The sequence below is a fragment of the Poecilia reticulata genome, linkage group LG1 (genome assembly GCF_000633615.1).
Source record: "Poecilia reticulata strain Guanapo linkage group LG1, Guppy_female_1.0+MT, whole genome shotgun sequence".
NCBI classification, from domain to species: Eukaryota; Metazoa; Chordata; class Actinopteri; order Cyprinodontiformes; family Poeciliidae; genus Poecilia; species Poecilia reticulata.
In genome coordinates, this window is record NC_024331.1 from 2,702,798 (window position 1) to 2,725,840 (window position 23,043).

Below are 23,043 nucleotides of genomic sequence, written 5' to 3' on the forward strand. Positions count from 1 at the left end.
ATGTATTTTAAGGTCCATTTTGTCAACAAACACTATGTTGTGAGCAAGAAGTGCTGTTTATGGGTTACGATTAGGGTTGGGAAGAGAGTGCATTGTAAAAACACAACATCATACCAAGTACTTTTGGTCTAGTTTCTATCTTAGTACGCTTGAAATAAGTTACAAGTAACTTTCATCAAGAAATAGGAGCTTGTTTTAAATTAGTAATATTGCTGAAAAGTATTTGTTCCATTGGCAATATAGGAGAAGTGAAATAATCTGCCAATGGATGAAGTAGCCTTCAACAATATTGAGAAATGATTGCTTTTATGTTAATATTAGTGCACGTACACCTTCTCAATGATCAATAGACTTTAATTTTTTAGCAAAATATTCATTTTGATACGACTGAAAAACCATCTCATCCTAGTGCAAATACTTAATAATTGTGAGGTTTTTTTTATTCCAATGTTTACATTAAGCAAATTTATTTTCTTTATACTAATTCCACAATTATGTTGTCAATGGAAAGCAATGTGTTTTAGCTGCTTTTGCCCAGTTGCTTTATTTTCTCATTTTGTCTATTTCATCTCTATTTACTCTGACCTTAACAGAGACAAGTGGGGTCTGCAGACAGCTAACCCAGATGTTGCTCTGGGTTAGCTGTGACCTCCTGGATGAGTCGTTGCTGTTCTCCTGCAGTCATTTTGTTCAGGTGCTCACTCTCAGGAAGATTCCCAGCTCCATGTTTTCACTGCAGCCTTCTGACTGATGGACAGAGACATGATCTGTCCTGTCCTGCTTCTCCTCAGTGGCTCCCTGTGCAGGACAGAAATTATTTTAAAATGTTACTGATAAAAATTTGCATGGTTTTTCTCCTTGTATCTGGAGCCGATCAGCTGCTTCTTTTGGTCCTAAACACAAGGCGAAAGTTTAGAGGAGATCCAGCCTTTTCCTTTATGGCTGCAAAACTTTCTTAAAACACAGATCTTGACTTCCGGTTTCTAAGTCTCTTTCCTTTGCTTTCGATTAGTTGTATTGATTTGCTCTTTTGTTGCTTCTGCTCTAAACGTCTGTTGGACATGTGTTTCATTTGCTTTTGTTTGATTTATTTCTTATTAATGTGTGCAACATTTTGGCAAGCTTGCATGTTTTTAAATGTGCTTCATAAATAAACTGGATCATGGATTCTTGTAGAGCAGAAAAGTTACGATTTGTGAAGAAATATTTATTACCTGGAAAAATAACACCAATTACAAGAACATCCGAACTTTTTCAAACCATGTTTGTGTAGACAGACTGAACGAGGAAGGTAAATAAAAAATGCTAACATGCACTTGTTTCTGTCAATTCCTTGATTCATTTACTGTCAATAACACTGCCAACCAAAAAAAAATCACTTTATTTACTTGGCTTATAATTGCAGCAGCTCCCTCATTTGTCACTTGAATCTGCTGCAGATTTATTATCAGACTGTAAAACATCAGCTGTCGTGTCTAATATCAGATCTGACTGATGTGGCCTGTCGGATCAGATTGATGTCCTCTTCCTCCTCTGAGTCGCGCTGCGTCCTCGGGCCAGAGCTGGTCAATCAATGGTATTGATGACAAGATGCTAATAGCAGATGCTAATAGGGCCGCTATGACTAATAGGCAAAGGTTCTCATTGATCTGCAGAGTTAGCATCCGAAGCTTAAACTGCAGACTCAGCCACAGAGTTGAAGTAAAAGTGCCACCGTTGCTTGGTGAGGAAGTGGAGAGGAGAGAAATTAAGCAGCATCTTCTTCTGGAGAACAAAACTGAAAAGATTTGCCTTAAATGTATGCAATTTCTTTTGTCTTTACATTATAAGATATGTGCAGTTATTTTTTAAAGCAGGGATGCTACACATCCATTTAAAAGCACAGGTAAATGTGTCCCAAATTTGATGGAAATAAAGCATTATAACGTAAAGATACCTATGCACTCGTTAGTCTCATTTGCTGTTCATGTAAAGTTGAACACATCCCTTAATTTTACACATTTTACATAAAATTCTCAAACACCTCGTTAGTGACCTCATAGATCCTCAATCAAGCAAATGAAGTAAATATGTTTTTGAAGTGATCAAATTAAAGGCTCTAAGAACTGATTTAGTCTTTGCCAAATTATATTTGTTTTATGAAAAATCCCCTTTTTTGAACTTTATATTATGCTATGATGTCATTCCCTCATCAAAAACATACCTGGATTGTTGCCGAGTGAGGGAGTGTTGCTCAACTCCTTCACTCAGCTCCTTCAGACTAGCATCAGCAATTAGTTGAGTTCATTTCAGCAGCAACTTAGTGAAACGTTGTTGTTAAAGGGTTAGTAGAGAATCCATGTTGTGATGACTTCCTGTAGGAAGTTTCAGAAAGAGCAGGAGTTTCTTAAAGAGATAGAGGCCCAATTTCAAGTTATTAAATTGAAGTCAAATTTCTTTCAAGTTCTTTTGGTGTACAGAATTTTTCTAACAAGTGAAGGTAACTTCATTATGCTAGAAAATGGCATAATATTACTTGAAAAACACTCAATTCTGCCCCTATAATGAGGCTGATTGAGATATGAGCAAGTCAACTTTTCTCACTGAGAAAAGTTCAGCGCTCATGTTGAAAGTTTGAAAATGTCAGTGTGATTTAATGCTACAACATGTGAATTTCTTACAAGATTTGTACACATTTATATTTGAAGTCCCAACACGTTTGTCCGAAGCTGGATGTTCTGACATCCATCCTCCTCACCAGCCACCCGTAGCTGATAATCACAGAGAATGCAGCTCCTCCCTCTTGTTCCTGATCTGTATTTGCTGTTTATCTTTTTGCTTGCTTACACTCAGGTGGTTTCACTATTCAAGCTCATTAGACTGTAACTGAGTTTGAAGCTTTTTTGGAGGAAGAACAAGAAGGATCTGGACAATGAACTAATTAGTGAAAATATGTGACGTTGTACGTTGAAACTGATGGATTAAGACGGTGAAAATGGGTCAGCCTATATGAAAAGTACCAGGAGGAGGTCAAAGAAGAAGAAGCTCCCCAGAATTCTCACAAAACCAGAAAGATGGAGCTCATCACCCAGTTCTACAGCCCCTATACTGAGAGAATAGACTTTAAAATACTGTTGGTTAGTTTATAAATCACGGAACGATTTAGCATCACAATACAATAAAGATCTGCTGTTGTTGTGTCAACCTTCCAGAACCTCTAAGATCTTCTGGTTCTGGTTCTGGTTCTGCTCTGCATCAGAACCAGAACCATGGAAAAGCAGCTTTCAGCTTCTATGCTACACAAATCTGGAACAAACTTCCAGAAAACTGCAAAACAGCCGAAACACTGAGTTTCTTTAAATCAATGCAAAAAACATGAAGTAAAATTTAAAAAGACAAGACATCTGTTCAGAGTTGCCTTTTATTCATGCTAACTGTAACATTGATCAATTTTAGATTTTAGTCTAATATTCAATGGTTTTTTTATGATGACATTTGAGAAAATGTAACGTTTATTGCTTGTTTATGTTTTTATGGTGTAAAACATCCTGAACTGCCTCTTGCTGAAATCTGCTACACGAATAAACTCGAATCACCAAGTAGTCTCCTTTAATTTGAAATGACCATGTAACCCTGCAGAAGCAGGACAACTGTAAGAGTTGAACTTAACATTACTAAGTTTTTGACTGACATGGTAGCTTGTAAAATCTTGTAAAATATAATTTTTTTTTAAGTAAAATTGAAAATTAAGATAAAGATAATTTTGTACAGCATGTATCATATTATTGATTCTCTTCCTGAGAAAATAAGTGGCGCTCTATAAATTCTGCTGGCCTTCGTCGAATGCATTTTTTTCTTATGAAGCAAAGTAAAGTAAATACATTTTTTTATGGCATCTTCCACAGATAACAATAGTAAAGTTCTCCATGACGTCAGAGCCAGGAAATATATTAAAACATATTAATTGGACAAAAATCATAAATGATGCAGATAAAACAACTACAAAATGACATATGAAACGACTGCAAAGAACTATTTGATCATGTTTGTTTGACAAAATTCAATTCTTGCTCTTAGAATAAGAACAAACACAGATAGATATTTTTCTGCCATCTAGTGGCTCAAAATAGAGGTAACTTACTCTGTAAGACAACAGCTTAATATTCTTTGTATATTAAATATTTCAGGGGAAAAATAAAATCCTAACAGTTAAGTTTGTAAAACATTTGTTGAAGAAAGCTAGTTGTGATTACATAAATTATTCTTTACATTTCTGTCAAAGAAAATATCACAACAAATTAAAACATATTAAAGGCTGAATGGCTCTGGCAATTTCTGCTACATGATGTTATTCCTAGTACATGCTTAAACATAAAATGAAATAAAACAAAATCAAAATGAGGAAGGTAATATAGCATTTAACAAAAGGGGAAACTTCAGTAACATGACCTTAGATACCAAAGACCACAGTCATATGTAGAAGTTTGATGATTGTTTAACATCACATTTTGAGGGCTTCAACATTTTATTTGACAGATTTATGATTTTACTTGGCATATTCCCGTCTTCCATTGAGAAAATAAAACAATTTCATAACTCTTTATTTGACTGTCATTGTCAAATACACCCCAAAAAAACGCATGAGTCCAATGTTGAAACTTTATTACTTCGATGTATAATGATGGACATCAACTTCTGGACCAAATCCTGACTCAGAGCTTTAGTTTTATGGCTGCATTTCAAATATTTTACTGTCCCCCTCTCTGAGTTACTGCATAGTTATCAGTTTAGTGACATAGAGCTCCATCATGCTGGAAAATCCACAGATCATTACCAGAATAATCCTGAAGATGCTCTTAATTTCTCTTGTGGCTGATACCAGACAGGACACATGGTATTGCTAATCTTTTTTTCAGCAAACAAAAGAGTTTTCAAACATCTAAAACAGTCAGAAGGAAAATTCATCAGAGAGAGAGAAAAAAAACTTTAGAATACTCCTGCACCCATTTCTCTGATTAAAGCTGGCCATGCCAGGTCATGTATCTCCATGATGCTCTGTTCACTAATGTTCTCTAGCTCTGAGTCCTTCACAGAAAAACTGTAAAAAAAAAAAAAAAAAGTTGGACTCTATGTACTAATTTGTTTACCTTCTGAGTATCCCAATTTATTTTTTAGCTTATTGAAAACCATGTATTACTCTCTTTCCACTTAGCGATTATTACCTATTTTATATTGGTCTGTTGCATAACATTTTGAGAAAACATGCAATTTTGCAACTGTAACATAAAAAAATGTGAAAAACTTAGTGTCTTGCATGCTTTTAAAAATCTTAAGACAGTCAAATGGACCCCGCAAACTATTCATTGCCCTGTGCGTGGTCCAGCGAGGTCGCACCGACCCCGCCTGCACGTCTACGAGTTTTGTGTAGAATTAAAAACTTTGTGTAGTTTCATGAACTGACAGTCTGACGGTACACCTCCCTACCCTCCTGCTGTCTGACTGTAACATCTGCTGCACTCCTCCTGAGCGTCATGCTAAGACCGCAGGAGGGTTACAAGCTGCAGCAAAGCTCTTTGCAATCAAATAAAATCCATTAGACACTTTTATTGCTTTTATCTAAACAAAAAAACTCCGTACATAAACGTTCTGCCATGACTGTGCGCTCTCTCTGGTTGAGGAGGCTGCCAATACTGGAATGAGTTGAAAAGAAAGACACAAAAAAGCAGCGTGACAACATAAAGAGGGGAAATTTATTAATCAGATTATTCTTCACCTTCACATCTATTTCTGTATTTATACATTCAATCAACCTTTACTCTTCTCAAACTTGGTATATATATATATATATATATATATATATATATATATATATGTACCATGTTTCATACTATTTTCTGTGCAGTGCACATGCAAAGGAATGGCTTTCAAATAAATATATTTAAGCATTTTTGGCCTCATGTTCTTTCATCTTGGTAACAAAAACGACACACATCTCTAGTTATATGCAGTTTATAAATACAGTATATATTAGGAACATCCATTTTTAGCTTAAGTGTGTGCTTAAGATTAAAATAAGAAAATCTAAAAAATAAATAACATACAGGATTATCAGCCTGTCTCGACAGACTGTTTACCTTGAAGTTACAGTGGTTTTAATGTCCCTGATTATCTCAGAACCATAGTGTTGTTGATTTATTTTTAATAAGACTAAACAGAAACAGGATGAATTATCAGCAAGTGTGCTCACAGTTGTTAGAAGGTGTAGGAAATGTGGATTTTTTTTGTACTAAAGGTTGGACAACAAAAAGATGATATAAACAGTTTTTCTACATACATAATTACTCATTACTTCAGTCATCAGTTTGTTATATAGGCCATGTTCACCATTCGTGTGAAATAAACAACACCACAGAAACAGAGCAGTCTCACTGCCACCAAACTTCCCGCCACCAAGCTCCTCCTTAGTTTTCAGCTTTTTATTCCATATTTCAACAACCTACAAGTATTATGAAGATAAAGTCAAATGATATTAGCTGATATTAATGTAAAAGGAACAAAAGAGAGACAATATATACTCTTTAGAGTGGGACGGGCACACATGATGGATGTATTTTACACAGATGTGCAGATGGTCTGAAACGACTCAGAAGTTCAGCGTCTCCGACATCATTTTCCACCAGTCCATCAGCTCCTCCCGCTCCTCCTCCTTCCGCTCCACCAGGGACTCCAGCTCAAAGTCCACCTGAAACCAGAGCGGTCAGAACATGTTACTATTGCTCTGAAAAGGTGCACAGAATGATACTGATGCAATTACAGTTGATGCAATCTGCATCCAGCAGGTTTGAAACACTTTAATTAGGTCAGTATGAACCAACCAAGATCTAATAAGTCAAATAGTGACCTGGGAGAGACCCTCCCTCTGCATCACAGAAAACATTTATTTGTTTTAACAAGTAGACTCAAGGTTTCACAGGTGAAAACTTTCTACAGCTTTAAAATGAAGTTAAATGGTGACGCCAACATTTTTGACAACACTGTTTTCATCTTTTCTTTCTAAGAACTAAGGTCAAAGGACAGGAGATGAAGAGAACCAGAGTGTGTTCAATTCGGGAGAAGAGATATAAAAAAAACTTGTTTTGGTTTGCTGTCACTGCCTACAGGTCTCACCCTGGTGGAAGGGCTGTAGGGAACAGCCACCTTCTTGATGACGGTCAGAAACCCTGGAGCAGAGGCGGCCACCTTGTAGTTTCCTGGAGCCAGGAGGCGCCAGTAGTCTCCATCTTTGGCTGTAAGACACACATGTATGGTTTAATGTTTGATACTGAGCTATGAAAAGCATCATATCAGTGTCATGAACAGTTCTGTAAAGGTATTCATACCGTTTGAAATGTTTTTATATTTTTTCTCATCACAGACTAATGTATTTTATTGAGATTATATATGATAGACTAACACAAAGTAGGGCATAATAGTGAAACAGAAGGAAATTTATGAATGTTTTTCACATTTCTTTAAAGACAGAAAAGTGTGGTGTGCAGTTGCATTCAGCCCCCTTTATGCAAAACCCAAAACTTCAGAAATTGCCTATAAAGGGGAGAATTATGTCTTCCCGGCACATTTTATTTTATAACACAATCAAGTAACTATGTCAGCTTGAGTTGTTATATATATATATATGACTTAAAATAAATTTTACTTAGTAAATTAAAACCTTGACATTGGACCTCTGTCTCTTTAACAATCTAATTTACAAAGAAGAAGAATGGGGAGAAATTCAATCCGTAGATGTGTAAAGCTGGTAGAGTCTAAACATTCAGCAGCTATAACTGCAGCAAACAGAGGGTCTTACAAAGTGTAGAGGCTGAACATAACAACGTCATGAGACCCCAGAGCAAACCACTTCAAGTTTCTATTTAGTGAGACAAAATGTAAAATATAAAACCACTGTCAGTACCTCACTGTATGTTAGCTTAAGTACACATTTTGGGCACAAGATGGGGTTGTTGAGTTGTCAAAATGTTTTTTTTGTCTTGCTGCACATCAGATTTGTCATGGGGGTTTTATTCATTTTCTGTGAGCTCATTACCTGTGGTGATGTCATGATCGATTCCCTCCACAGAGATGGTGGCGTTGGAAATGGGGCTTCCCTGCAGGTCCCGGACGAAGCCCTTCACACCGCGATGAGTCTGAGCCCAACGCACAAAGAAGATTCAAAAACTCAGCAGAGAAGCTTTCTGGTGGCAAATGTTACCACATTATTGAAAAAAAGAATAAGATAAGTGCAAAAGATTTATTTATGTTATTAAATAAGAATTCCTTTAAAGATGTAATATTTACAGCAACAAATGCACAACTTAATATTATTTTGACTGTGGTGACTTTTTATGATTTACTGTCCTGTAAACAGCTGCCAGATCGTATTTTTGTATCAAAAACTGGAGCCTCGTTACTTGAAATGAAAGAATATTTTTTGATTAAGCTGCATCTGACACAAGGCGATGACGTCCAGGGTTCCTAAACACAAAGTGATGCCAACCTGCTCAATGTAGTTGACGAGGGAGTCGCGGTTCTGCTCCCAGTAATTCTTCAGCACCTCTTCGTTGGGAAATTTGTCACAGCTGAGCTCCAGGGTGATCTCAAAGCAGTTGCTGCTCAGATAGTTGAAATCTTGCATCCCTGTAACAGGACAGTAGTTTTGCAGAGGCAGAAAACTGAACTGGAAGACCAGAAAACTGATGATACAAGTGAAGATAACTGACAATCCCCGATAGACACATACGTTTCACATGGCTCTCAAAGGTGCAAGAATTTTTTTTTTTTTTTAAGGTAATTTCCTAAGATGAGACTGTTGTAATTCATTTCAAAGCTTTCTTGTAGAAAATAATGTGATATTTATTCTCTGCAATTTAGTTGAAAAACAATCTGTTAGGAGGAAAACTGAAAAAGCTAAAAACCTGCAATAAGAGGGTTGCCCAAGTGTGTTTAAACTAATGAAGGTACATCTCAATAAAATAGAAAATATATTGAGGCTCATTGGTCGGATTAAAAATAAGAAACTTTATTCAGCTATTAAACACACTTTTCCCTAACCCCCACATTTCTGTATTTAACATTTTTAATGGTTTGATGTAATACTATATCAAAAGTCATGTTTTAAATAACTGTACATTTTCATAATTAACGAGAACAAAGGCTTAAAAAATCATCTGTGTCTGAATTAATCTATGTTTCACTTAGTGATGGAGTCACAAAAATTCACAAACTTTTCAATAAGATTTGTGTTTTATTTTTAGATAGACATCTCTTCTGTTGAGCCACACTTTGAATCAGTTTAAAAAGGCATTTAGAAAACTAACAACAAATAGGTAAAATAATAAATGTATTTCCCGTTCTTTAGTTTCTTTTTTAGCATTCCAATTTATCTAAATTCTATTATTCTTAACATATGTTGTCAAGTAAAAATGCATGTCCACCATTAGCAACCACAGCCCAGTCTGCTGTGTTCAATTTCCCCACATGAAAAAAGCCAGGTTGCAATGTGCGATTTAAGCCACTAGATGCCACTGCATCCCACACTCTGGCTCTTTAACAGGTGATTTCCAAACCGAATAAACAAAACAAAACAGAAAGAAAAGAGCTGCCCAGAACAATGCTGCCTGGCAGGAAGTCTTACCTCCCGGCACACTGTACCAGGCCCCTCCGTTGGTGATGCCGTCCTTGAAGCTGGAGTCGTCGTCGTTCTTACGGCAGGGAGGTCTGTGTGGGTCGGACATGACGGGGTTGAACATGGAATAAGCTCTGGCCAGAGACTTGAACATCACATCGTCCGGGCTGGCGCTGTACTCGTGGGCGGATTCTTTAAAGGATCGGCGTGAGGCGAAAGAAAAACAACCAGGAAATGTTTAACAGCCGTTATAAAGTGTTAGCAGAACACATGCATCTGTTCCACATTAGAAGACAACAGTCTGGTTGCTCTGTAATAACACAGAGGCAGGAGTCAAATCAAAGACTTTCCTTCTGGTTTCAACTAACTTTATGAGGAGAGACTAAACTAATAAAGTATTTGGTATTTTTATTATAGCTGAAATATTTTTGAGCAAATTAATGACAAACACAAAAACACCAAACAATTAGTTGAACAAAACCCCATGTGTATAAGGTTCATATTCACCACTGCGGGTCTCATCATAGGGATAGTTGGCCACAACGTCTCCTCCATGCAGGTTGGCTGACAGGACGAATGGGATGTCCATGATCCAGTGGATCACTGCTTTGGTCTCAGGAGCCAGCTGGAAAGACAGAATAGACGTTATTTTTAAAGGGGCAGTAATGTGCACTTTTCATCCACGTAGTGCCATTTTATAGGACAATTGAGTAGCTATGTTACCTGCACTTGTGCACATCTTAATGGTTGCCACGGGAGATTAAAGGATTTCTTAAACATGCATGAAAGAATCAAGGCAGCACTCCAGGTATGTTTTTGATGAGATAATAACATTATAACATGATGTAAAGCTCTAAAAAAAATTATATTACATAGTACTGCCCCTTTAAAATCTGTATACAAAAATAAATAATGTTGGTAAGTAAATAATGTTACTTTTAAATTTTAAAATAGCTACACTGCCAACCAAATTTACAGGCAAAGCATCTTTTGAAGTAATATCTCTACTGTCAGCTATTTTTAGACATTCCCCCTCTAGTCATTTTAAAGCATGCCGTTTAAAAACTGGACTGGAAAAAAGAGAATCCTGACAAAGTCCAGGGACCACTTCACAAAATGACAAGAAACTTGGGTTACCTTAAAGCAGAAAAAAAAAAAAGACTTGTGGGGCGGGTTGAAGCTTTTGCTTCGTACTGTAAAGATCTCTGACATAACAGGAAGGAACTGGTTTGGGGAAGAGTTGAAAAAGCTGAGTAAATAAGTCACTGAATCACTTTGACTAATTGCATTTGCTTGCCTTCGTGTTTTCATCCACGGCTTTCTTCATATTTTGCAGCAGATGGTTGTTGGCCCCGCCCTCCCGCTCATTGATGTAGACAATGCGGTCCAGATCAGGGAAGTTGCGGTTCAGATCCACTCCCTGAGCGTTGCTGCGGCCCACAAACCAGTCCTTGATCTCTCCAGGCTTCGCAGGGGGAACAGGAAGAGGACGTTAGAAAATGTACAAACACACTAATTAATGCAGCTGAATACAGCAGTCAACATTTGTACAAATTCTGTACCAATAGCATATCACACTACCCTGGCTTCACTTTAAAATAAAGTGCTATAGATATTTAAATTACAGTCTAATGAGATTATATTAGATGTTAAACAAAGGACATACACAGAAAAGAACAAAAAGCCCACAAGTATGATGGAGGAATTATGATTATGTAGCAGGAATGCCTCAAGTTAAAGGCTTGTGGCCTCAGCCAGTAAACTGAAAACGGGTCGAAACCGGGCCTTTCCGTAGGATTATGATCCAAAACATGAGGTCAGATGAAAACAGAAGACCCTGGACAGAAACTTAACCTGAATCCAACAGAAAACATGAGGGCTGAGCTGAAGCGAAGAGAGAAGGAGAAGAAAGGAAAATCCAAAGTAGGAGAAAGTGATCAATTATTATGATGGAAAGACCCCAAACCTAAAGAACCCCTAAAAAAACATAACTTTCCCATATTTAAATCACTTGGTTTTGTTGTGAAAATAAAGAATTCCAATTTTAGTTTATTTTGTTAAATATTGTTTAGTATATTAAATATTGAAATATTGTTTAGTATATTTTTATTAGTTATTGTAGTAGCTTTAGTTTGTTAATACTTTGGTTAATTTTAGGTGTAGTCACAGTATTGTATTGTGGGCTGCACAAATTCAGTCCAGGGGCCATTAACATTAATTGGTTAATGAATAAGGGGCTGCACAGTGGCGCAGTTGGTAGCACTGTTGCCTTGCAGCAAGAAGGTCCTGGGTTTGATTCCAGGCCCCGGTCTTTCTGCACGAAGTTTGCATGTTCTCCCTGTGCATGCGTGGGTTCTCTCTAGGTACTCCGGCTTCTTCCCACAGTCCAAAAACATGACTGTCAGGTTAATTGGTTTCTCTAAATTGTCCTTAGGTGTGTGTGTTATGTAAAAACTCATTGTATTTGCAATAAAACAAAGTTTTATTGCAATCAATTTTAGCTATGAAGCACCCTTCATGTTGGAGGCAGCTCTCTGGAAACACATAGTAAAGGGTATTTCTGACCTGGGTTTGAACTATCCAGGGTCACTGTCTGCAGGTGCAAATATCAGATTTGTGAAGTAAACTGAAACTGGTGGGACACTCCCTTTTGCTCCCATCTCTGTAAGAGGGCTGGTAGCTATTAAAAGCGATGTACCTTCATCTTTTCTTCACTTCCCTGGACTAGCCAGGGTGGTCATTGCTCATATTCTTTGCTTAAATTCTTAATAAAATAATAATCAAAATGCATTTTGATTCATTATTGATTAAGTGTTTCACTTTAGGTAAGATTTATTTCCTTAACAGTGTGTGCATGGTTGTTTGTCCCATCTGTCTCTGTGTTGCCCTGCGACAGGCTGGCGACCTGTCCAGGGTGAACCCCGCCTCTCGCCCAGAACGTTAGCTGGAGAGGCACCAGCACCTCTCCCGACCCCACGAGGGACAAGGGTGTATAAAAAATGGATGGATGGATGGATGGATGGATTCCGTTATTGTTGAATAAAGAACTGACTCTGGAGTTTTCTCCCAACTTTTGCTGATGTCATTTTGTGGATTAGAATGAGCGCCGTCAGCAGGAGACTGGAGCATAGTAATTTGCAGACAGCTGACATAAACTGCTTGTGTATGAAAAAATAACAATTTCATATATTTCATAAAAGGATATCAGTAGGTTTTAGTTCATAAACGCACAACAAAATTCCAGTTAGTTACAGTTTTCCCCCGATTAATTGTCATGTTTATTTCTTTCAGTTAATGAAAATGTTTTCTCCTTCTTAGTTTTTGTGAGTTTTAAGCTTGGTTCTGACTTCTCTCACTGAAAGAATGTAATCAAATAAAGATCAGAGTTTACTTTTTTTCCCATTACGCCACCTCTTTAAAAGACTTTTGCTGCAACTGTAATAAATTTGTCAAACTTTTCAGGGCAGTGTCCTGACCTGTGAGGCTGCCTTCTCGAAGCCGTCTGGGTTCATGGAGGGCATCAGGTGGATCCGAGTGTTGTGGATGAGCTCAATGATGGTGTCGTTGCCTTGCTGGTACTGATTGCAGAGGTACTGGGCCAGGTAGATGACCAGCTCTCTGCCCACGGCCTCGTTGCCGTGCATGTTGGCGATGTATTTAAACTCAGGCTCACCTGCAGAAAAAACAGGAACAGCTCTAAGATCACTTCAGCCGAGGAGGAACTACACTTGTTATCAATAAACCGATGACGGCACAAGAGACAACAGCCACTATCTTTAACACAAGAAGTCATCATTCAGATATGTCTACCCCTAGAGCAATTTAGAGTCCAAAGAAACTAAGATGTAATGGGAGGAATCACCAAGAATCTTCCCATTACATCTTAGTATATTTATGAGTGGTAAATATACTGGGGAGCTTGATTACTGAACAAGGAAGAGCTGGCTGATTAGAAACAGATTGGAGGTGTGAGGGGAGAGAGCAGAAGGCTGAGGAGAGACAGGGACAGCAAGGGTGAGGGAGTTAAAACAAGGAAACTAAGAAAATGAATCTAAGAGAGTAAAGAATAGCCAGACACGTAATAAACCTAATACACTAGAATCACTAGGAAGAAGAGAACTATGGTAAAACAGAAACAAGGCCTCAGATTCTTTCTAATCAAATAAAAAAACTAAGGAATGAAACTAGAATCAATGATTCAAACCCCAAATCATCTCAAAGCAACCCAGGACATGACAAAAACACTAAAAGGTTTTGACAATATAGTCAAACTTTTCTGTAGGAATCATTATGGATACAAAACTTCAGCAACCATTTTGCTAATTTATTTTGGGCTGAAGACAACTGAAAAAGATTCAGTAATTTCTCAGCAATTAAAACATGACATAGGTTGCTCTTTATTTTAAAAAGCGTAGCGTTGTCCTAATTGGATAAAAACAGACTCCACCTGCACAGGTGTATCATTCAAGGGGCCGTACAAATTCAGTCCAGGGGCCGTAAACAGACATTTGGACATGTCTGCCCCAGAGTAACCTGTCGCACTATGGTGCATCAGGAACCCAGCAGTAATGTCTGCCCTGACTCATCTGCTGGAAGGCTAACCAGAGCTGAACGCTGCAGCCGTGTTCAGACAGTAATGACTTGGAGGCAGCAGACTAAAGTGAGGCAGCCGCTGATTGATCAGTCTGATGGCTGGTGCAGGGCCGCCGGCTGCTGACAGCTCCATTAACACATTCACTCACTGTTTCACCTCACACCACACCGTAAGGCAATATGTGGACAAGAAGCAGACAGGTCACCAGTCCATCACGCGGCAACACACAGACACACAGGACTAACAAACATCTACTTAGTGTATAATCAGTTTACTTTATGATTTTGGACTGCTATATGAAGCTGGAGTGCCCAGAGAGAAAGCATGCATGCGTAAGGAGAACATGTACTCTGCAGAAAGGTTCCTGGGATTCAAACTGCAGACCCTCCTGCAGAAAAGGCAACAGTGCTAACCACTGCGGGCGCCGGTAAACATGGTGTGTTTGAGTATTAATGGTTTTTTGCAGCTGTTGGAAAACAAAAGAGCTTCTCTGCATGTTGGGGAACAAAAACACTTCTGTTCAGTAAAGAATCAGGGTTCTTCATTGGCACATGGGGAGAACATGAGGTGGGAGTTGGTTTGTGTGAAGCTGTTCAGATCCACTCACAACATTGTTATGGGTTGTAAAAACTATGATTTTACTTTATCTCAATGATGCTGTTCAGACAATCATAATATCAAAATCGTTATTCAGATGTAGGGATGGGCATTTATTATATAATTTATATATAATAATTTCTTATCATGATAAGAATTCTGATATATCATTGTCAAGATAAATTCCATATATCAATACCTTTGAAAATATGATTAAATTCAGTCACTGTTTACAGTTTAGTGATACAAATCACACTTCTGTACATTTCTCAGGAGCAGTATTTGTGTTTGTGGGGCTGCTATGATTGTTGAACCACACAGCTACATAAAAAAGTACTAATAAATAGTTTGTATCGTTTTTTTTATTATTATCACAAAATATTCCGATAAAACTTTAAGTCCATCTTGCCCACCAATATTCTGATGTGAAAGCTTGTTTATTTTGTCCTTTTTATTTTCTCTAATGTTTCTTGAAGTGTGTGACACACCCACCCATACACCCCCACACACATCTGGTTGTTATAAGGGTATTTTTAAACGCTAAAATCTGGTTTCTCTGCTACTAATGGTTTCAGGACTGGTGAATAGGTTTTACAGACTTTGAAGCGCGCGCGCGCACACACACACACACACACACACACACACACACGCACCCACACACACACTAGAAGTTGGATTTATGCGTTGTACCTGGAGACTGGCCCCTTCTGCATGAACAGCCATGTTTTATATTCTGTAAATGATTACATTTATGATTGTGTGCTGTATTTTACTATGAAGGATGTTTGGCTCACTTTTCTTGGCAGAATGGTTTTAATCCAGACACATTGGAGGGTTTTGAGCAGGAGTAGCTTTTTAAAGATTGTGCCACAGCATCTCAGGTGGATTTAAGACTGAACTTTATTTAGGTTCCTCAAAAATAACATCTTTTTTGGACTTTAAGACTGCATATTAGGGCCATTGAAGATAGAAAAAAATTTGTACATCTCTGGAAAAAAATCTTACACATTTTGACATCAATTTCAGAAAGTTTCTAAAATAAAATGTACAATTTCTGGGTTTCAAAAGTCAAACATTTTATCATCCATTTCACAAAAGTCAAAATCAAAATTTGATCAAATCAATAAAGACGTGGGTTGTTCCTCTAACTCCGGGTGATTTCTGACTCCTGGCTGTAAATGTGACACATCTCCTAATTCCCCCTAGGCCCATCCTACTTTATTTGTTCCGCTTGTCTGACAGGTGATCAATAAGGTTTCTAAGGTGACCTGGCCGTAATGACTGCGGCCACAGAGTTGGTAATGGAGCGTCACATCAGAGTGCCCTCATCATCGTGGCAACCCTGACAGCAGCAGGTGCTTACGGAGACAAACGAAGTGGCAGACAGAGCAAACACACTCTGCTGGTCCTTCCAGTAGAGCATCACTATCATAGGAGAGATATTTGTTAGCTCTGTAATACAAGCTCTGACAGCTTGTATTACTGACATCCCTGCACACAAACAAGAAAACCACAGTGATGTATGGATTCTTTTGGGTTGTATCGTAGTATAGTTGTGTCATGACTGAAGTTTTCAACCTGCTTTTTTGAAGAGGCAATATTATATTTCCCAGGCACATAGTGCCATTTTAAAGCGCAATCAAGTAACTATGTTACCTTCAGTTGTTATAAAAAATATTGTATATATCAAATATGACTTAAAACGCCGTAATTCATTGCCTTGAAATTGAGCCTCTATCTTTTTAGGAAATTTCTGCTCTTTCCTTCATGAAGTCATCACAACAAGACTCCTCGATTAGCCCTTTAACAACGGTTTTGATGGCACTAAAATTGATGCGTTTGGCCATGATGACCATCATTTATTTTGCTGGAAAAAGGGAGACGCTTACAAAACTGAGAACATGGTGAGAATCGGTGATGGCAGCATCATGTTGTGAGTGTATTTTATTTCTGGTGAACTGATTTCTGAAAATATTCTGAACCAAAAAAAAACAAAAAAAAAACAAACATCAACAGAAACTTTCTTCTGTTATTTGAATTAAACAAACACTGCAATAAAAAATAAACAACCTACAAAAAACCTTAAGAAACTTTAAAAAAAACTTTCATTATTAGGTTTCTTTATTTCCTATTATTTCAATTGTTATTGTTATATTTTCTCTCTTCTGTTTGGCTGTTATTCCTTCCTTGAGGAGGGCATTCCTGAGGAAGTAAAAGCAGAATGAAGTCAGAGGGAAATGAGGAGCTTTGGTGGTCTGATGTATAATAAATGACCTCAAACTGACAGCTTGTCCTTTCCTTCAGCTTCCCTTAACACTCCTGTGTTTGTTTGCCCACCTGACTCTTAAATGTCCCTCGTCGCACCTGCATTCAGGGCATGTGTTCAGATTCTTCAACAATCTTTCCTTTCAGTTTTTTATCTGTCTTTCTTTCTCATCACCTCCTCCAGGAAGAGGATCCAAGTCCACAGGGGAACAAAATGTCCAAAAATACAAACAGTAACTGCTTTTTGTTCTGCGATGTTTGGCTTTCTACAGAAACTAATTTCATTTCAAAAAGCACTTTTATGTTTAGTACACTGCATTTCAACTCTTACGACATATTCAGCTGTGATTCTGGCTGCTCTCTATGTGGATGTGTGTTTTGTTCTTAAACATCTATCTAGAATGCCGCTCGTTTTTAGAGTGGACATTTCTGTTATCATATATGGAGAGTCTGTTCCAATAATTCGAGAAAGATTAATTTTTGTCTTTATTTATATTCAAAAGCAAAAGCAAAACCCATCTCACTGAACACAGTCAGTAGAAGAGCCCTGAATGACACACATCACTTGATTATATAGTCACAGTAAAACAGAACACACCCCAAGTCTGAACTGATCTCCGGTATCAGGTAGACAACAGAGACACATCTTTACCCACTGACCCTCACCTCACTGGAGGGGTTGGACTTTTGTTGAAAAAACTCACACCTAACATGACTGACAGGAAATGAGAGCTGACAAGGAGTTGTATCAGAAACTTCTGGTTCTCCCTTACTAGAGGAGAATAAACTCATAGATGCAAGCGCTCTCATTTACACAGTGACACACATTAAAGAAAAACATTCATATACACAAAGCACTGTAGATCCAAATTTAGATCACATTAAAATTAAATACATAAAATTAAATTTTCTATTACAAGAGTTATTAAAATTTCCATCGGCAGGTCAGAAAACTGACAAACAGAACACAGTGTGTAAGGAACTTCTCTCCCATGTACGATTCGATCAAGCATAAAATGTCTGTTGAACAGAGGAAACAAATGTTGGCGTTTTAAGAACTCTGTTATCATTAACTTGTCATAAAGCCAGTTTTCTTTCCCTTTCCTGAGTCAAATATATACAAAATATCAAACTTAGCAAAGTAATTCATATCTGTATTTGTCCTAACACTGACAAAAATTCTACATCGGGTATCGATGACTCTGTTCCCAATAGGGGCCGATCTATTCAGTCTAATTTTATGAGAAGAGCTCTGAGTGATGGCTTGTTGCAGTTTTTTTTACATATTCTACCAAGGTAGTCAGCCTGTTATTTTTGTCAGTTTTAGTTTCATTATTACATATTTTACTCCTAATTGTACTGACTGGACAAATTAAAGCTCTGTTGTTTTTACATATTTGACCAAAGCTATTGTTGTATTTAAGTGTTCTGTACTGATGCAAAGTTACCAAATAAATATGTAATTCAGTACAATTCTGTGTGCGATTAAAAAAAGAAAGGTTTAAAGTAAATTCAGGACTGTTTCTCTGTACCAATCGGCTGATGCTCAACCTCAGATATCTGAATCGGCATCGGAACTGAAATAACTGGATCAGTTCATCCCTTCTTGTTGTTAAAATATGCAGCTTGACTAAAAATTCAAGCACATTTTAACAGAATTTCGCAAATTAGTAAAAATAAAAACACACTTAGAAAAGGCTTGATAATACATAAAAATGGTTAGCAGAAGCTGTGGTTACTTGAATGCAAATATGAAAATAAATTAGGATTGTTAATGTTTTTGAGAGCACAATGTCACATTCTTTCTGTAAAAACAACAGCAAAACAAACTGTTGTATTAGTTGTGGCCTGTGTTTACATGCTGGGTTATGGGCAGTCCCTGTGCCGCGGACAGATGGCTGCTGCTCACCGACAGATGCATCCGCTCAACCAACATAGTCTTTCAGAAGCAGTCAGCCAGCCAATCACCAAGCAGTCGGCTCAGCGCACTAAGCCGATCTGTCGCCCTGGCAACAGCTATTTCAGCTCCACCTTCATGTGAGCACGGTGCACAGATATCTGAGGGATATCTCAGAGGAATATTAGGATTTTATTCTGCAAATCGAACCCACATTTCTGTGCCTGTCTTCCTGCGCTCCACTGCCAGATGCTCTGCTCAGCAAAATGAGGGAGCTGTGAAAAAAGAAGAGCAGCAGCAGCAGCAGCTTGGAAACTCATCTGTTAGTAATGAGGGCTCCGGTCTGCTACTGTGACTCATGCTGGTATACGCCCACAACACTATTACAGGCTTATTTAGTATACGATCATTACTGTGTGTGTGAGACCGTGTGAGGTGAGCTGCACTGAAGTCCTGCAGTCAGACCAAACACTGCAGGAGGAGAAAATACACCTTAATGCAGTAAATGCTGCAAGAAACATTTTTTAAAATCCAACAAAATTCTCTCCATTACCTTTTTTTGGGAAGGGATTATGTAACGTTATTTCCTACCGGAGGTTGGAGAGGATTTTCAAGAAGTAAATCACTTCCTGATGTTTGTCACAGTCAAATCTATTGTTGCAGTCCAAGATAGGAATCAGTGAACCACTCCCAAACATCATTAAAGGATAAAAGAACTGCAGGCTAATCCGTTACCTTTCTAATAGGGACCAGGCATGTTTCTCAAGCTGCTTTCTTGTCTGAAGTAAACGATTTGCACTGAAGGTAGAATTAAAACAGCAAATGAAACTATTTATTTATTTATTTATTTATTTATTTATTTATTTATTTATTTATTTATTTATTTATTTTTGGTAGAACTTATAGTATTCTGAAAATATTTTCATTTTATTTTGTTCTAAAATGTCATAAAGCAGAAAGTATAGAGCTGACTGTAGATCTGGTTAAAGTAGTGGGCTATAGGCAGGCACAGCCAATGCCTAAAACCATATGGAAATACTCAAAGTTGATGTTTACATTTTTTTGTCAATAAGACTACGCCCGAATTTAAGATAAAACATATTTAAATCACTTTAGAATTGTTTGGATTCTGTGACAGCCTTGTGTCCCAGCTGTACCTGAATGCAGCATGAGAGAATCCTAAATCATCAACTTATCACCTGGTCTGGTTGGACGCTACAGGCAGTTGGATTTGAACATTAGCTGGTTTTTCTCCAGAACCAGTGGTGTTTACATTCAGCTTGACTTGGTTCTGGTTCTGGTTCAGGACTTGGTATTGGTTCTGGTTCAACACTTGGCTTTGGTTCTGGTTCTGGTTCAGAACTTGGCTTTGGTTCTGGTTCAACACTTGGCTTTGGTTCTGGTTCTGGTTCAGAACTTGTCACAGGCAACATAATTTCTAAGCTGGAATAAGATTCAGAATTTTTATCCAACTAGTTTAACAGCAGAGCTCTTTTGTAGTGGTTGGATTATAAATGGACATATACTGGTTGTGACTCAGTCCAATTTGTGAGGAAATTCCACACAAATTATTTATTTGATCTTTTCTGATGTTTTCGGTTGTATGCTGGGATTTTTCTAGCAGAATTTCTCCCAAGGGAAGCAAATAAAGATTCCACCTGCCCAAAATTAAAAATGACCACAAAACAAAAAAAGGTAAGGTCCAGACTGTGGCAGCCGATTCATGTGGGAAAATAATTTTTGATTCACTTCGTTCACAGTTTGGCCCTGATTAACCCTTAGTGTTGTCATTAATGGAAAACCCTGGTTATTCTGTATATTCAGGTAGTTTTTAAAGAGACAGAGGTCCAATTTTAAGGCATTAAATTACAAAGTAAAATCTCATTAGAGTCACATTAACAGCAGTAACATAGTTACTTGCAACAAAATGATACTATGTGCCTGGGAAACACATAATACTGGCCCTTTAATAAGTCTTAATCTCAAAGACTAGCAATAGGTCTTTTAAATTGCTGTGGCCCATTTCTGTCAGAATTGTCTTTATTCAGAAATTTTGGAGTTTTCTAGAATTAATGGACTATTTAAGGTCTTAACCCAAGCTGACAAGGACACTGAAAAACCTTTTTGTTTTTAGCCATTAGAAAGGTGGACTTGCAGTAGTGCGTTGGATCACTGGCCTGCTGAGTAACCGTAGTGTGCTAGAATGTAAGGTCACAAAGTGAAGATAGAACTTTGTTGTTATAGGGCAGACTTCATGGTTCCATCAATTACAATAAATCATCCCGAGTCTGAAGAAGCAAAGCAGACCCAGAATATCACCCTTCCTCCAGGCTTGACTGCAGGTGTGAAATCAGGTTAGGTTTTCTTCGCTCCTTTACATTTTTCTTCAAAGCAGTATGTTGAGAACTTTTAAGTCTGATCTCTGGGAACCTCGTTCACAACTTCCATCCATCCATCCATTTTCTTTACACCCTTGTCCCAAGTGGGGTTGGGAACCTTCCGGGCGAGAGGCGGGGTACACCCTTGACAGGTTGCCAGTCTGTCGCAGGGCCGTTCGCAACTTTTTTTTTTTTAATTTTTCTAGAAATTTTATTAGAGTACAAAAGCTATATATTGATTTGTGGATCTGTCTTTAATCAGACTTGGGACACTTGACATAAAACTGGAAGCAGAATAAAGTAATTACATGATTAGAATAGAGGTGGGACAACATACGTTATACTTCAACTCATCCCTTGAATATATATAAAAACTTGAGATATATATATGTGTAAATGTATTTTCCCTCTCTCTACAAAACTGTACAAATTGTTAGATATGTAAATGCAGCTAAATAAAAAATAAAAATAATAAAATAATGATTTTAATCTAAGACCATTCCCACTTTTGTTTTTCTTGTAACAGAAAAAAACACTGCGGCTTCTCTCCTCCTGTAGGCTGCCAGTAAGGGTTGTAAGAAACACTTCTCACTCATTTTAATACTTTGTGAAGGAGTGAATTTCAAATTGCTTTAGCACAAAGTGTGGTTCATCATCTCTCAGAGTCTTCTGAGATGTGGTAGAGAGGTGTTTTCCCAGAATCACGACTCAAAGATGCTGATCAACCAGCAAAATGGCGGCTTTACGTTGCTGGTGCTACAATCTATCATCTGAATATCTGGGAGGTGATGCACCAGTGTCTGGAGACGCAGATTAAACACACCTGCGCACTTACTTTATGTATTTTTCTACACTCCCTACAATAAGAATGAACAATTTGCTATGCGCCAAACTGCCTCGTGTGTCAATGTGATCAGAAGAAGTGGTGACGTCTTCTCAACAGCAGGATAAACCCGACAGAATAAGTGGGATGTATAAATTCAGCCTATTTTCATGCAGGCTGTGTGCGTAAAAACTGACCTGGCTCGTGCGTCCCGGGGTTGTCGGACATCTCAAGCACGAGCAGCTCTCGGCCTTCAAAGCTCTCTCCAATGGTGTAGATGCGGGTAATGGTTGGGCACTGCAGCCACACCGACACCAACGCTTTCCGCAGTTCGTCGTAACGATGGTACTCGAAGGAGATCCCGGGGTCGGTACCGGTACTGGCCGCGGCGGCCAGCGCGAGAGCCGCGGCGGCGAACAGAAAAGAAGAAAAAAGCGGTTTCATTTCGTCTCGTTTACGTATCCTCTTTTAACCGTAAGTCAGCCTCGTCTGCCTGCGGCTTGCTCCAGAGTCTTATCGATGCGCAGCCGCTTCGCTCTGGGCTATAAATATCTCTCCCTCTGCCTCCCTCTGCTTCCCTCTGCGCGTGATGCGCTGCTGTACCTGAGGAGCGCGAGAGACGTGAAGCCAATACAGAAGTCCCGCACTTCCTGTCACAGCTTCCAAAATGAAGGCGTTCATGTGACAGCGTATTGGAATAAAAGGAGTAGATTTCCGCCGAGAAGTCTGAGAAAAACTTTGAAATTTCTGCGTTCGAAAAGTCGCAAATTTGCTAGAAAAAAAAAATCAGAATTTTTTTAGGTTAATTTAAAATATTTCCTACAAAAAGCGTAGACATGAGTTTGA

At 38.2% G+C, this 23,043-nt stretch overlaps 1 protein-coding gene across 1 annotated transcript; it reads right to left on the minus strand.

Annotated features, from left to right (window-relative positions):
* Nucleotides 1-5,715: 5,715 nt before the first annotated feature.
* cpe (carboxypeptidase E) lies at nt 5,716-22,805 on the minus strand. Its single transcript, XM_008402890.2, has 9 exons — nt 22,395-22,805; nt 13,120-13,316; nt 10,941-11,108; nt 10,151-10,268; nt 9,653-9,835; nt 8,516-8,655; nt 8,066-8,165; nt 7,147-7,265; nt 5,716-6,721 (listed from the first exon to the last, which is right to left on the minus strand). The coding sequence occupies exons 1-9, from the start codon at nt 22,639-22,641 to the stop codon at nt 6,623-6,625; spliced, it is 1,371 nt and encodes a 456-aa protein (XP_008401112.1). The 5' UTR covers nt 22,642-22,805; the 3' UTR covers nt 5,716-6,622.
* Between the last annotated feature and the right edge of the window lie 238 nt (nt 22,806-23,043).